Below are 17593 nucleotides of genomic sequence, written 5' to 3' on the forward strand. Positions count from 1 at the left end.
TGTTGTTGTCTGTAGATAACAGAACAAAATCTTTTGTCCGACCTTAAAACGTCAATTACTGGCCTTCTTGTTATAGAAGTGCTTCTAACTACCTTGAGCTGCATACAAACTCTCTGAAGTGAGTTAAAATGTCGGTTTCTAAAGTCTAACACATGCTGACGTGTGTTTCTCACTTTGGGCTCTTGTTCACAGCTCTTTAAATATTTGCATCAACTGTTCTTCTGTACTTGCTTGTGGACTTTTTTAGTAAGCAAATAATATTGTTTGCGGGTACCTGTTTTAGTTACGTATTCTATGTTCGTACATCTTCCTCAGCACATTCTTTAATACGCCATTGACTCCCACACAAAGTCCAATATATTATGAAGTGGTAGAGTTCACTAATGCTGATTCGAATGCACGTTTCTTGTATCAGTCCTGAGATAAACTGGGTCACTCAAGTCTTCTTTCAGAATTACTACTCTGCACAACACTTCCAGGAGGTGTTACTCCTTTGTCTCTATCTGCAACGCCCCCACCCCGATTCCCCTCGGTGGGCTTAACAGATAGCCCGATGTGGCTTTGCTATATGAGAACACACACACACTATCTCCAACAGTACTATGACTTTGGGATAATGTGTCACATAGTCGACTATTTTTAGTACATACCATTCATGATGTTAGAAAAAAAACACGTATGATCAAGAAGTCTAGTATTGAAGACAGTTACTTTAGAACACAGATGATAAGACGAATTATACTTATCTATTTTATTATCGCAATATAGCCAGTGAAATATTCATTTACGTCACCCCGTGAATTACTACAGTTGTACCCAGAACTTTAAATAATTCTCTTATGAGTCGAAAGTTCACAGAGACTGGTTCAGTTACTTTTTAACCCAATTGACGAGACAAATTATTATTTTCTACTCTGTTATTACAAAACAATATGCAATTATTACACTTTAAAAGTACTTACTATACACAGTTTAAGATTGAATTTACAAACACAGTCTAGATCTATTTGACTATATTCACTTTGTCTTACTTTCATTTTCACGAAATTGCTTTAACTTGGTTACCTGCATATATTTACTGCCCAACTGCGGCCTTGAACTATTTACAAATTGCGAGATGTGATAATATAACAATACTCACTTAAAGCAAAGAGAAAAGTTAAAAAGTTTGAGTTACATTACATCAATTTACAACAATTGAACTTCTCAACAAATGATTCGTAAACAGTTACGTCACCAAACTTGTCATGAGTATCACATCTAACAATAACTTACGTTTATTAAACTTAAAATAAACAGTAGAGTGTATCTAACAGACATAGGGCAGTGACATTTTTTGCATGTTAAGTTCTCGTGAATCACGCTGAAGCGCTTTTTATGGATTACACTGAAAAACATCTCGTACTTGTTCCGTTTCTCCTGGTTGCTGTAACACAGTGCCTGTGTCTAAGAGCTTCTTCAACCACTCCTAGATAGTTGGTTTTGATAATGGTTCTTTCATATACCAGCATCTGTAAGTACGCTGCACCATACTGATTAAGTCTTTCAGTCTTTCCAAGCCGGACGTCGCATTGAGCCTTTTCATGTACTCTTGCTATTTTATGGGCTAACCCTACCCGCTGTTAGGCTACAAGATGCTCAAATTTGCATGGCTGTATTTCTTTATATTGTTAATTATTAAATTTTAAAATAGGAAAGACACTTTTAAGTCATCCTGTATATTAATAACAACTTATTATTAACAATAATTATTTATAAACGCAGAATATTTCGCAGTTTTGTAATAAAAGGAATGACAAAAAACGAGAAAACCAAATTAAATCTATTAATTAATGGAAAGTGTAAAAAAAGTCAGTAAGTACTGGTTTTAACACTAAGTGAAATTTACAAAAAAATAAGTTAGTCCTAACCAAACTACTACTACCTAACAATACTATTTCCAACAAATGGTAGAATTTTATTCTAATGTATAAAATTCAGTTTGAAAAAATAATCGATTAAATTTAACAACACTTTCAATATCAGCTAGCGGGATTACTTGAATAATCTGCTTATTGTTGCTATATTTTGTACCGTTTTACCAAAGCACGTAACAAAAATAACATTACTAAATGTACAATTGTAATTTTCAAGGTTGAAAAGTATTGTTTTATTAGCATCTGAAATAAGAAGGCTTTAAAAAGGATTTTACTGTTGTAATTAATTCTATAATTAGTGGCTAAAGTAGGGTAACGTTTAAAAATATCATAACATTAAAGGAATAGTTGTTATTCATTATGCTTTTACTTGTAAAAACCAAGATATTTTGGTGGCATTGAGTAAACTTATATAGCCGTCGGGACAACCTTCTGACGACTGGGAGGCAGAAATGAGAATGTAAGAAAGGAGGATTCTGAGGTCCTGCTTTAATAGTTTCAAGTAGCAAAGCACCTCCTTTTTCTAAGGTTTAACATTGAATAAGAGTGCCTCTTCTAGCTCACCAAGGTTTGTCTATTAAGGAATAATATTTTTTATTCAGTGTACTATAAACTGTCACACAATTTGACAAAAATTAAACTTATGCTGTAAAATACCGCCAATAACCTTGTTTCAACATATAATGAAATTTAGTTCATAATTTCATTTTCTGAGAACACATTGTTCGAAAATATGAAAAAACAACTCGTTAACTGAAGACTATAACCTTTACTTTGGTGTTTTTATGAACTAAAAGAAAATTAATGTCTGGTGCGAAGATGATTTTACCTTCTGTTTCTCTGTGTTGTTATACATTCTCGCCAGTCTCCTTGTCCAACCAGAAAGTTGTTTGTGTTGTCTTGTTGGATTTTGTTAGTTTATTATTGTATTTCGATAGAAGAGGAAGTCGTCTTAAATAATATGATTATTATTGATTTTTCCTAGTCAAGAATTGGTGGTGTTAGCTCGAATTGTGGTAAAATATATATGTTTGCAACATTTTACACAGCACGGATTTGGTCTGGTACAGCTATTTTTGTAAAGTGGAAGTGTAAAAACAAACCAGAAGTGGAATAAATGATAATTTGTTTGCTTGTTTTAGACTTTTGTGCAAAGCTGCTGAGACTTTCTGTGTATAGTTATGCCTAATTTTGAAACTGGAAGAAACGCAGCTACTCGACAACAAATTATCGGCAACTCTTGAAATAATCTCTCTCATCTAATAGCGGGATTTGACCATCATTTTTATATCGTACTCACAGCCCTAAAGTACGGAAGATGTTTCTGCAGCAGATTTCTGAGTACCTTTATCAAAATGCCTCATGTCTCCCGAAAATGATCGAAATTAAATATAAATATTGACATATGATAGTTTTATTTGGTTTATGTTTGCTCCGGAGGAATAAAGATATAACTTTCGAAAGCGCTCGTGTTATAGGGTTTTTATCATTTTGTATCAAGGAATATTCTCATATATTGACAATATAGAAATTTATTACTCTTTGAATATCCAGGAAGAAAAGAGATCAAGTACTTAGTAATCCAGATGCAGATGATTCAAAAGAAATCAATGTCTTGAGTGCAAATGGTAAGTTAAATCGTAATATATATAGGTTCAGTACAATACACTTTTTATATAGTATTAAGAAAATAAACTTTAATAATTTATTAATAATAATAGGAAAAAAATTATGTTAGGTCATGAGTAGGTTGAAAAAGATAATTTTGCATGTGCTATGTCAAAAGGTATTTAATATTTATCTTTATTTAGATAAAAAAACGAAAATGTTGTAAATAATTTTATATTTAGTGGCTAAAGTAGGGTAACATGTTTAAAAATGTCATAAAATTGAAGAAATAGTCATTATTTATCGCGCTTTATCTTATAACACCAATATATTTTAAAATATTTAAGTATATATATAATATATATTTAATAATTTGCCAGGCGATGTTTTCCAAGTGAGCTCTTCCGAAAGCCCACGTATCAGAGTGAGTGATTTTTATTTTTTGCTTTTTTGTAGAACGAATGTCAATATATTAAGAAACATTTTAACAAAAATACACTTCCTTTGAATGCGATTAAAAAGATAAAGATTTAACTTTATGTCTTCAACATCTTTTTTGGGATCATACTTGGCTAAGTTATAGTATGTAAGAGGGATGCAACAAAACGTATTGATGTAATCATACTGACTTTCTCATTACCGACGAACTCTACCAAAGTTACATATTACTCTTTATCAGTGTAACCACGAATGAAATAAGTTGCCAAATGTTTTTTTCTTTTTCTGACAGCCTAATATATTGGTTTCTCAACATAAATCCTTTACAAAACTAGAGTTTTGTCTGCAATCGCTTACCAGTCTGCGGACTCACACTGCTAGAAACCAGGTTTCGATACCCGTAGTGAGCAGAGTACAGATAGCGCATTGTGTAGCTTTTTACTTAATTCAAAACAAACAAACTTGATAATAATCAAACCTCCTCCACATTAACAATCATTCACATTAAATTTTACTTTATTTCTAAAAAGTCAAAATAATTATTATAAAACTGAAAATATATTTGAATTGTGACGATATAACCGGCTATGATTTTTTTAAATTACCATTCAAGTGTGGTGGAAATTACACCACAATAAAATTTTGTTAAAATTGTCCAAACATTTTTCCTGTTATTTTTAGCACATCTACAAAATAAAGTTTTTGAAAAGATTAATTTGGATAATTTGCTGTAGTTTTTTCTACGTAGAATAACGTAATAGACACCATTTTTACATTATCTTTTTCGTTTGGAAGTTATTACGTTTTAAAATGTGTAGAGCCATTTGAAGCCAGGCCTTATTCAATTAATAATGTTATGTTTTATTACTTGTTTTATCATAGAGAGAAGAGGATGCTACAGGATTTGAACCTGTTTATATGATGGGACTATAAATGCATCAATGCAAATTGAAGAGTGTTCTGGTCCTTATTCCTTATAAATTAATTGTTTTTTCATTCGGATTAATGTACAGTTTGTGTGCTTGTAGCTGCTACAAAATACTCTCGTCTTGTGTGTGTTTCAAGTTAAGTGCCCTTTTTAAATTTGTATTTAGAACATGACTGGAAGGTTCAAGAAATTTTGTTTTGCTAATCCACTAAATTTCTTGTATTATCAAAATTACGTAAAGTGTGTGTGTTTAAAAATACTTTTAGCTTCTTGTGTTGTTTATATGATGAACAAAGCAAGGATTATATAAATACTTTATATACAACAGTCACTGGTTAGGAAAACTGTTCTAAAACTAAGATTTTAGAATTTTAAAAACAACTAAACAAAGAAGAGAAAAGTAGACCTCTAATTAGACTAAAATGACAAAAATAAATGTTCATTGTTAAAAACATAAGTTATAAAATATATTATATATTGAGATATTTTATTTAAATATCTATGCTTTAAGCAAGTGATTTTCTTTACTTTGATGTTTAATTTAAAGGAGCTTCTGAACTATTTAAAATACAAACACACAAGCAATGCAATAATGCAGAAAACAACTTCTAAATACTTGTTTATTTCGGTCAATTTGGGGAAACTGGAATATTTATTCGCTACCTTTATATGATCCATATTTTTAAGTGTATCAGCACTTTTGTTCTTAGTTCTTTTTAATTTGTTTTGCAGAAATATCCGTTCCCATTCTTGGTCAAGCAAATTTCATATTTAACTTGTTGTTATACAGTTTTTAATATTCCGGATAGGCAACAATGTTAAAAGAAGGTAACGAATATTTTAAAATAACACTTTATTAAAGGATTCGTAAAAATAACTCTCTAATCTACAGGAAAATAAGACAGGCCTCATTTATGGTACTTCATATGTGTAACGAAATGAACAATACATGTGGGTCGTTTGCTTGATGTAGGTTTATTAATTGAATTTCACCTATTGACGTTCATTACATCTGCAAATAAATACTGGATAATCACATTCTAAAACTGCGTGTTATAACATTAAATTAAACTTAATGTAAATAATGCTTTATTTAAAATTTTGTATACAAGAATAAACGGCAAATTTCTCTTTTATTTAGTATGGAACGTGTTGTACGTATATTTAAGTACAACTCTTAAATTTAACGTAAGTTTGAGTGACTTCCTTAAAAACAAGAAAAGTGGATAATTCTTGTGAGTAGTGACAAAGACCCAGATATATTATATATGCACAACGTTTGTAGCAGTATTTTCGTTTCAGAATTTCCTCATTGGAAGAGAAAATATTAATATGTAATGATACTGGTCAGCTACAGAAATATCTTGGGCGTAACGTAGTATTGCGTGGTTCTTTACCAAAAACTTTGTGTGAAAACGAGTTAAATTTGACTTTGTAAAGACTTAAGTAATAAGGACAAAAATATTTTCACTAATGTGAATAGAATATATGATCATTTAATAAGTGTGCTTATGAGTGAAAGTGTCTCTTTTTATTAAATATTATTAAAAATAAGAATTTGCTTTATTCACAATAAATTTTTACTTTAGTTTTTGCATGCAAGTGATCTAGTTTGTATGTTTTACAATACAACGACTCACAAAAAATTGCATTCTCAAATAAAAACAACCTGGGTTAATTTAATTGTAGGATTCGATCATTTGATATATGTGTTCAGATATTTATAACATATATCAGGAGATGATCTAGTATTTCACAACTAAAGTAGGGACGGCTAACACAGATAGTCCTCGTGCAGCTTTGCACGAAAATTCATATTTACATAAAATACAAGTTTCAATCTGTATCCATGTACAGTAATTATAATACGATTTACAATTATTAACAGAGCGCACATTCAACTGATAATTTAATTAATTTTACCCTGTAAGTTTTATAACTTGTCCTGATTATATTTTGTTAAAAATGAATTTATGATAATAATCTATTATAGCGTTTTCCACACTTAAATCTATATTTCCATATTCTGTTGTATACAGCTACTAATTATTCATGATTTAAAGGTATTTTCATTTCTGTTGTTGTGATAGTGTTTATTTTACTTAAGTTCATAAGTTAAATATTTATAATCATATATTTTTGTAAATCGCTGATAAGAAAACGAAGCATCGTGTAGTTATTACTAATAATCTCAAACATTAGCTGTGTGTTTCAGACAAGCAAAAATAACTATGGGATTATATTATATGACATCATTTGATTATTACTATTACTTTCGCCCCAGAGGTTGGGAGACGAGAGTATTGCAGCTGGTTCCGTGTGTGTATATGTCTGTCTGTGTTTCCACGCATGTATCTCGGAAACCAATGTGCACGAAACTTTCACACAAGATGGGAAGTCAGTATGGAACAGTCCTCCCAAAATCTGGTCCTGATCCGTATTCTGGATCATTTGGAAGATTTTTTTTCACAATGGGAAGACAGGGCATTTTCGCAGTTTTGAGTTAATAACTCTGTAAAGTGTGATCGGATTTGTATCAAATTTCATTACACTACAAAAATTATCCAGATCTTTGATCATTCTAGATTTAAAAAGGATTGTTAGAATTTTTTGAAATGAAATTTAACGTTGTACAATATAAACACACGCAGTTTCTTTGACTACTCTTGTTTTGTAGGAAATCTTTTATTTTTCAAACATCAGTCAAAATTGTAGAAAACAAAAGTAGTCAATAATTTTAATATTAACCATTGTTCCGAAGGATATTTTTAGGCCTATCTTTAAATATAAGCAACAGGTATATTGTTTTCACAGAATTAAGACTAAGTGTTTTTAAATATTATGTAAGACAAATGTTGGAATTAAGATTAAATCCACATGTTAAATATTACATACATTACATTTATAAAGAGAGAGAGAACAGCCACATAAAATAAATTGTAACTAACAATAAAAAAAAAACAACTCATTTGTACTGATATAGATAAAACTGGTTTTCTACTTTTCAAGACTTAATGTAGGTATTAATCTTAGTAATATATTTATTAATTTAACCACCCCTGCGCACAGTTCAAGTTAACAATTGAAACAATGTTTTTTTTTAAAGTTTAACTGAGACTCAGATTTGATGTCACAACATTGTTAAACTGTCTCTATATATATATATACATACAGTAGAGTCATTTTAAATAATTCTTCACCATTTTAGTATCATCTATCTCTAGTATTACCATGTCGAGAAAACGTGTTACATTTAACTTATAATTTATGAAATTAAAAACAACTTTTATCATGTAAACTCATGTAAATTTGACTTCAATTATATCATTTAAGGATCTTAATAATTAAGGTTAAGTTTGAACCTGTGCAGTTGTTCTATAGGTACATATTGCCGTAATATCTCCTTGTTTATCTGTGTTCTCTTTAGATGTTAACCCATTTGTCCACTAAACGGTATAAAATCTAATAAAATATTGTTTAAGTTTCTCACGTTAATTAAAAAGGATTATTTAATATTTATTATTAAATATACTTTCATGAGAATGCAGATATCTTTTGTGTACTAGAAGCTAACGCAATAATGCATTTGGGTACTGACTGACAACTACTCAGTGTACTGAGACAAAGTTCACAGTTGTTTGAAAGTTCAGTTACAAAAGGTTCAGTTTCTTTCACATTTTCTGATTAGAAACATGTGTATTATATGTCAAGTTAGTATAACCATATATGCGTTGTAATTCGTTTTGGTAGTTAATATATTTTAATGTTATGGTATCTAAGCAGTAAATATATATTTTATTAAATTTGAGCTTGTAAATAATGACACAGCTTATATTACGACATCAAGCTGTTAGAAAAGATGCAATTCTGTGATTAAATATCCAGTCTTGCGCAGTAAAAGCGTGTTTTTCATGGAATTAGTGTATTTTATTACTTCAGAAGATTGTAAATACTAATTTAAATTTTATTTGACTTGAATAAGTTGTTTTATTTGCCACTCAGATATTTTTGAAATATAGATTTAAGTATTTATTAAGATATTTTCAATATTTCAAAGTGTAACCAAATGAATCGGCTCACCAACTTAAACAGATAATGAATGTAATGATGCCTTTTTGCTTCATTTGGTATCTAAATTTTAACTTCTTTTTAGAAATTTGCACCTAGTTTAAAAGCAAACGGAGATATTATTTTGACTTGCTAACTATATGCATAGAGCATTATTGTATAGTTTTTGTAGGATTAACTTTTCTTGTATATTCGTAATAAGCTAGAAACACTTGTTTATTTACATTGTCTTTAAATAAATTTTTTCTTGATATATATGACTAGCAAATTAATATATTTAGAAAAAAGGAGGTCACAGACAAAGGAGGAAGAATAATTACCAACAATTTAAACGTTTATTAGTATGTCACCAAAGTAGTTATTAGTTGTATTTTCTAGTTATACAATGTCTGAAAAACATTTGGCGTTTATTTCTAATTTGTGTTTTTGTATAAAATTAATAGTAAAAGGAACAGTTCATGTAAATTGTAAACATATTACACTTTTTATGTAAAATTAATTAATTTCACAAAGTTTAGAGCAAATTTCAATCTTTACTGTACAATGTTAACATAAAAGACGTTTTTAAAATAAGGAATAATAGTTGAGTAGAAACTGACACAAAATATGGCCAATCCGAACATTTTCCATAACAACCAGGTTTTAGTATTGAAAGAGCATATGAATATCTAAAAAAGTGTAAAAAAAATCCATTCAAATTCTTATGTGGGGAAATATCAGTATTATTTTTGTAGGCCAAAGTTAGGCCAATACAATGCAGTTTTTTGAAAACACTACTATTATACATTGAATCAATTAGCAAACGTTTTTGCACAGAATTTCATTCACAATAATGGCTTAATAAACTATTAAACTTAATTGTTTGCAGTGGCAGATTTAAGGGCTAATAATTTTGTGGACTCTACATCCCATGTAATTTTACATAGAATAAAATTATGAATGGGCCTCTATTAACACCATGAACTCTGGGACTGAGCTCTCTCTAGCTCTTATCTAAATACACCATTGACTGCATGATTTTGTAAACAAATTGAAACTTTAATATTTTAGGACATTAAGACATTTGGGGATTTTAAGGTGAATGTGCCAAACATGTTTAATATTAACAAAAGCCCTATTCTAAGTCTCAAGTGAAAACAGGCACTAATGATTGTATTTGAGAATAACTATAGTAATTTGATGTCATGTTTTGAATTCAATGACCACGTAAAAATTCAAAACAATTTAATGCGTTAATATAATGGACATTAGTTTAATTTATGAAAAGAGTACTTCAGAACAATACGTTAAAACAGTTACGACTGCTGATAGTAATATTAATGCCCAGTTGTTGTTTTCAACGCTACTACTGCTGCTACATCTGCTATTAATATACTAGTATTTGTAACACTACTACTTCTGTTAAATCTGCTATTAATATACTAGTAGTTGTAACACTACTACTTCTGTTATATCTGCTATTAATATACTAGTATTGCTCAGCTGTTCTTACTACTGTTACAACTTTTGCTGTCAGTTACTTGTTTTAATTTTGTTTAATTTCATTACAAGTAATAAATCATTACATTTTTTGTATAGTTCGTGTTAGTAAAATTATTGATGGTAGTGGTAGAACATTAGGTTTAAAAGGATTCTCTAAGCTGCTAAAAGAGATGTGGTTCGTCAGAAAGTGCAATCATCACCTGAAAAATACCTTGTGTACGACAAATGCAACAAGGCTCACATGCTTGCGAGAAACGTAGAATAAGCTTGTCATAGTTCTGCTAGACTTGACAAATATAATTATTCATCTCCAAAACTAAGGTCAGATGGAAGTGTAATGAAAATCCAGAATTGACAACAAGCAAAGCATTTTTTTTCACATGAGTACATATATAACAAATCAACCACCTTGTTCCACCAAGTCAGACAGAGTGTATAATGGTTCTGCCCTGATTTATTAGATTCCATCGCTCAAAGCTAGAACAATGGACACGATGTTTAACTCCATGGTATCCACTGTATTTTGAATAAAGCAAACGTAGAATGCTGCATGGGTGATCTTCGATAGATACGAAGTAAAAACGATAAAAGGACCGTAATAGAAGAAACGCCAACTACAGCAAATGTCGTGTGCTGACATGGTGACCAACAACAATACAACAGTTTCTACAGACAAGGCATCAATTTTATCGAACAAACATAATAAACAAAATTTTACTACCCTACCGGCAACTTATCTTAAGCCACTTCAGGTCAATGTATATCATACAGAACAGGAAAAAGATGCCGGCGTAGTGATAATTCGAAAGACACTTGAATTTGCAGAAGACCATAAATAGATAATTTTTACAGCAGATGATACAGATATTCTAATATTTTTATTACATCACGCAAAATATTCAGCAGGTATTTTTCTACATATAAAGCAACACTATATTTCAATGTCTGTATGTCACATGACTTCATCTACGTATGGAATTGGTAAAGTTAAACATCTCAAAATACTTTAGTCATCAAAAAAATGTCTTTCAGAAGTAGTTAGGGACAAATCTTCATTAAACAGCTTGCTACAGGATATCAGTGATACGTTTATGCACGTTTTCTACACGTACAGTGTCAAATCCAAATATGGTGAAGAAATGCTATGCTTGATGATGATGTCGCCAAATTTTGTTCCTATTGAACGAAAAAAACAAAACAGGACCGCCTACTTTCACATTATTCAAGTTCATCTTAAAGTCAGTACTTGGAGTCTCTTGAATACTGTGGTAAATAAGAGGTGTATGGGTACAGGGTAGAAGATGGGTCCGTTTTGCCTGTAATTACCAACAAAGCTGCAGCACCAACAGAACTTCTTAGAGATGTTAGTTGTTTGTGTAAGAGCAATCAACAACTCTGTGTGTCATGTGGGTATTACAAGAAGGATATCACATATATATTATCTATCACAAGTGTGAAGCATAATACCAAAACACTTCTAGGAACGTTAATGACGAAGAACTTGATTGACTAATTTAGATGTTTACTCTTATTATTTGACTGTTGTTGTGCTTTTGACGTATTTTTTAGTGTTTGTAATAAACTTAGTGTACTGTTTAGCGTTCTATTCTGTTGCTGTATGTCTTATGAGCTTTAAAACGTGTAGTTCTATTTTAAGCGTTTTATCATACATTTTTTAATTATGGAATTATTATTCTCTCTTCTTACTCGTTTTGTTCTCCATGGTGAAACATTTTGTTATTGTAAAAGCCAATTGGTATCCGTATATTACTAAACATATTTATATAACTGACGTTTTTAAGGACATACTTTGACTTGCTCAAAATATTATTTCCCCACATGAGAATTTATCTCATGTAATACTGACATCATATAGAAGTTACTATAACAAAAATTTGGTTGTTATGGAAAATATCTCGATCCATGTCAGTTATTACTGGGCTATAAGGGTAGGAGCAACTTATTTAGTTCTATAGTCACTGAGACAAAAACTGTACTTGAGCAAAATACTGATAGTTAATTCAATATCCTATCCTGGATTTTACAATATAATACTTACTTTCAAAATTATAACATCATAGTTTATATTGCTAATAAAGCGTTCAGTTTATTTCATTTTTATTTGTATATATCACTCTCTCACTGTACATATATCTACACGAATAAGTGTGGCAAAATCTTGTTGATTAAAATATTCTGCAAGTTTTTGTTTTGACACTAAATATATAGTAATGAAATTTTAAAATATATATTGTGCCACTGATGTCATTATGAGAATGAATACGAATAGGTTTTAATTCTAAAAACTACTAGCGCCAACTAAAGTAAATCTTTTGTACTACAAATCGCATTAATAATCTTCAATCGTTACTGTTTCGTCTAAACAGTGGTTGTCGTAATCAGTGTAGTCGATCTCTTCTGTAACACACGGCTGAAAAAAATATGGATACGATCAAAACTTATTAAAACATTTATGAACATTTCCATGAGTAGTATTACGATATTCTAAATATTAAAACAAAAAACCTGAAAATGAAAACCTATAACCAAATTGTTTATATATTACTTAATATAATGCTATGATTTGACTACATAATTGAGATATCTCTGAAAATGTCTAAAATGTATCTTAATTCCTGAAACCGAAAGTATTTAGTTTATTCTATTATATATTTTAAAATGATGATAAACTATTTTCTAACCAACTGTCACTCATCAACAAGTTACACAATAATACCATTAAAATCTGATATAATTTTAATTATCAGACTTAAATCTTTTTACACAAGTTTTTTAATAAAACTTACAGAGCTGTAGACGTGAGCATAAAGCTTTTATAGAAGTTTTCAAATTTTATATAATCTAGAATAAAATTATTGTGAATGTGAAAAACTATAAGTTATGAAAAGAGATTAGCCATATAAGATGGAGATATCAGACACACAAGCTGCGCTAAGAAGAAAAAATTGAGACAACCTTATATGTCTGATATATGTTTTGTGTTATACATCTGTGTTCTGTTCATAAGTTGGCATTTTTTACATTGGCAATGTTTTTATTATAGTTTGCTTGTATAATACATAGTATTAGTTCGTTTCTATCTTAAGACATGCTAGTTTAGACATTTTTTTTTTAGAGCGAACACTCCTTTCTAAGTTTTAGAAAGGAGTATTGATAAAGAAAGATTACATAAACGTCACAGTAGACGCATTTCCAGGCTTATTTTGTCGTTGAGAAACAAGTGAAATGTTTGTGAAGAGTAGATGACGTGTAATGTAGTTACAACTGTATCTATCATAAAACATTTGTATTAGGCCTATTAAATGTTTAAAAAAAACGAGTAATCACATTTCAGAGAAACATGAAAGACGTTGTAATCCTTGAGAAAAGCATAAGCTGAAATGTTGAGTTTGAAAAAAATGGTAATCTTGTAAAGTCCATTTGTCAGAGATACTAATGTACAATACACATACTGTGGGCAGAAGCAGTGTTGTCCTGGAACACAATACTCATGTACAATACACATACTGTGGGCAGAAGCAGTGTTGTCCTGGAACACAATACTCATGTACAATACACATACTGTGGGCAGAAGCAGTGCTGTCCTTGAACACAATACTCATGTACAATACACATACTGTGGGCAGAAGCGGTGTTGTCCTGGAACGCAATACTCATGTACAATACACATACTGTGGGCAGAAGCAGTGCTGTCCTGGAACACAATACTCATGTACAGTACACATACTGTGGGCAGAAGCAGTGCTGTCCTGGAACACAATACTCATGTACAGTACACATACTGTGAGCAGAAGCAGTGCTGTCCTGGAACACAATACTCATGTACAGTACACATACTGTGGGCAGAAGCAGTGCTGTCCTGGAACACAATACTCATGTACAGTACACATACTGTGGGCAGAAGCAGTGCTGTCCTGGAACACAATACTCATGTACAATACACATACTGTGGGCAGAAGCAGTGCTGTCCTGGAACACAATACTCATGTACAATACACATACTGTGGGCAGAAGCAGTGCTGTCCTGGAACACAATACTCATGTACAATACACATACTGTGGGCAGAAGCAGTGCTGTCCTGGAACACAATACTCATGTACAGTACACATACTGTGGGCAGAAGCAATGCTGTCCTGGAACACAATACTCATGTACAATACACATACTGTGGGCAGAAGCAGTGCTGTCCTGGAACACAATACTCATGTACAATACACATACTGTGGGCAGAAGCAGTGCTGTCCTGGAACACAATACTCATGTACAATACACATACTGTGGGCAGAAGCAGTGCTGTCCTGAAACACAATACTCATGTACAATACACATACTGTGGGCAGAAGCAGTGCTGTCCTGGAACACAATACTCATGTACAGTACACATACTGTGGGCAGAAGCAGTGCTGTCCTGGAACACAATACTCATGTACAATACACATACTGTGGGCAGAAGCAGTGCTGTCCTGAAACACAAAGTTATTGCCTCGTAATTTGAGGATCGCGCGTTCTAATGCCCATCACATCAAACATACTCGCCCTTTCAGCCGTGAGATGCGTATTACGTACACTCGTAATATCGAGTGTACTATTATCTGAACAATATTAAATCAAAAACACACCATATTATTCTACTATTATTTGGTAAAAGAGTATCTCAGGAGTAGGATGGTGGGTGGTGAGGACTAACTGGCTTCCATCTAATATTACACAGTTTAAATTAGGGGTGGCTATCTCATATAACCATTTTGTAGCTTTTTGCTAAATTAAAAAAACAAGTCAATGTCATAGATTTTAGTTGTTGTCTGTGAAACTCTAGATTAACCAATGATAGAATACGTTTAATGTATTTGCTGCTATTGCCAATAGTTTCACAATAGGCTGATTTTTGGCTACTTCAAAAAAACCACGTTATACAGTTAATGAGATCCTTTTTTAAAAAAAAAATTATTTAATATTCGACCTATGTTGTTGGTTCGTAGCTAAAGACCAGTGTATAATATACAGTGTTATAGGTTCGTTTCTATCTTAAGGCATGCTAGTTTATATATTTTATTTTTTGAGAGAGAGACTCCTTTCTTAAACATAAATAAATAATTTAATAAAGATTACATAAATGTCACAGAAGACGCATTTCCAGGCTTATTTTATCGTTGAGAAACAAGTGAAATTTTTTTGAAGTTTGGATGAAGTGTAATGTAGTTACAACTGTATCTGCCATAAAATATTAGTATTAGGCTTATTACATGTTTAAAAAAAACACAAACGAGTATTCACATCCCAGAAAAACTTGAACGACTTTGTAATCATTGAGAAAAACGTAAGCCGAAGTGTTGAGTTTAAATAAAAAAATATTTTTTTTTGGAGTGTGATTAGTCGCTCTGTTTATAAACATGATTTCAAACCCATGGTAAGCTTCATAAAGTCTAATAACTGATACGTTTCTTTTAGGCATGTTACATTTTTAAACTCGAACATAACGAGTTAACCTAATAAAACATAGTCATTTTGAGCAGTGGTGTTTTGCATCTACCAGTAGACTTTTCTGAAACAACGGTTCCTGCAGTCCGATGACGTTCCAGTATTGTGGTACGCCAGAGTTCTGGCAATATCTGTTACACCGTTTCTAGACAGTCGAATAATTTGATGCCATATAACTTCTGAAACGCGCGTGATCAAGTACAGAGAAATTATCTGAACAATATTAAATCAAAAACACACCATTTTATAAAAATAGGCGAGTTTGTGTGTTTGACGAATAAATGTACAAAAGAAACTATCTTATCTCATTTACTCAAAACCTACTCCATACATGTAGACAATAACATCAATACAGAACAGTGTACAAACATTTTAGCCAAGACTGTATTTACTCAATTCATTTACTGTTTCGTTAAGGGACAATGATTATTGAAATTATGCAGGAAAAATAATCCAAAACCTATGATAAGTACGTTTAGCTATAGACTAGCTAAAGTTATTGATTTTAGAAAGAGTTAATAACCCGATAATTAAGTCTGCTATGCGTATGAGTCAGCTAAGGACAGATTACAGATATACGATCTTTACTACCGTGTTAATTAAACTAATTGTAACTAATTAAACAAGTCTATAAAATATTATTTCAGGATGAAAATCCTGAATGTGTAATTTATGTTTCATCAGCAGGTTTTACTTTTCGTGTGATGTACAATACTATAGTCTACAACTATTGTCTATAGTTTATCTGACAGCGTGAAATGGCAAAGGATTATTAGTACGTTTTCTTAATATACTTAGATCAAGCATGAAGGTAACCTTGTTTCTCTAGAATATAGTTCTCCAATATAAAGAAACACTTGAGAGGTGCCTTGGACAATTAACCTTTTACCTACTGCTAACATAGTTTGTTTGTTATTAAGCACGAAACTACACATTGGGCTATCTGTGGTGTGCCCAAAACGGATATCTAAACGTGATTTTTAGCGTTAAAATTCCTCAGACTTTTCTCTAAACCACTGGAGGAAGGTAGCGCAAGAACCGAGCCAGTGAGCTTCACCTAGAAATCATTATAGGACATCGGACTAACGTTGGTGACATAATTGATAATGATGTAAGTTAAAAGTTTTGATCTGTTGAAGATATGCGCTCAAAATTACAATGGTTGTACTGCATATGAAACATCGAGTAAAAGGAACTTAAGCAGTTGTGCAAAGAAGTTATCCAAAGATGATTTTAACGTATTTCTACAACCATACGTCTCGTTTTTGCTCTTGGAGCTTAAATATGTGATGCCTTAAACTACATTTGTGCAAACAAGGAAGTGACAAATCTCATCAAAAATCTCAGCTAAACTAAACCAAAACTGGGAAAGGTTATCAATTCTAAGCAAAGAATTATTCTAGCTTTACTGAGTGAAACGTGATGGAATAGTGGTCATGTTTGTTGATATGGTCTCCGTTGTACACGATCAAAAACAGAACTGAGTGGACTGACTTGACAAGCTCTTCGAATGTTTCAGAATTACTTTCTGCTATTATATGTCACTGGCTTATTATTCTTGTATATGGCACACTTCATGAAGCCCCTGTTGCCCATATCTAAAGCGCTGCAAGACCCCAATGACGATCTTTTAGATTTTATACATCATATAAA

General features: G+C 31.4%; 2 protein-coding genes across 2 annotated transcripts in view; one reads left to right on the forward strand and one right to left on the reverse strand.

Annotated features, from left to right (window-relative positions):
* LOC143240219 (uncharacterized) overlaps window positions 1-7548 on the forward strand; it is a 60752-nt gene extending 53204 nt beyond the window's left edge. The window contains exons 6-8 of the mRNA XM_076482337.1: window positions 3471-3544; window positions 3905-3948; window positions 4845-7548. Of these exons, the coding sequence (XP_076338452.1) occupies window positions 3471-3544; window positions 3905-3948; window positions 4845-4895 (169 nt within the window). The 3' untranslated portion in view covers window positions 4896-7548. The remainder of the gene's footprint in view (window positions 1-3470; window positions 3545-3904; window positions 3949-4844) is intronic.
* Window positions 7549-9274: 1726 nt separating this feature from the next.
* LOC143240220 (uncharacterized) overlaps window positions 9275-17593 on the reverse strand; it is a 34580-nt gene continuing 26261 nt past the window's right edge. The window contains exon 4 of the mRNA XM_076482338.1: window positions 9275-12871. Within this exon, the coding sequence (XP_076338453.1) occupies window positions 12791-12871 (81 nt within the window). The 3' untranslated portion in view covers window positions 9275-12790. The remainder of the gene's footprint in view (window positions 12872-17593) is intronic.

This window comes from Tachypleus tridentatus, chromosome 13 (assembly GCF_004210375.1).
Source record: "Tachypleus tridentatus isolate NWPU-2018 chromosome 13, ASM421037v1, whole genome shotgun sequence".
Classification (NCBI taxonomy): Eukaryota; Metazoa; Arthropoda; class Merostomata; order Xiphosura; family Limulidae; genus Tachypleus; species Tachypleus tridentatus.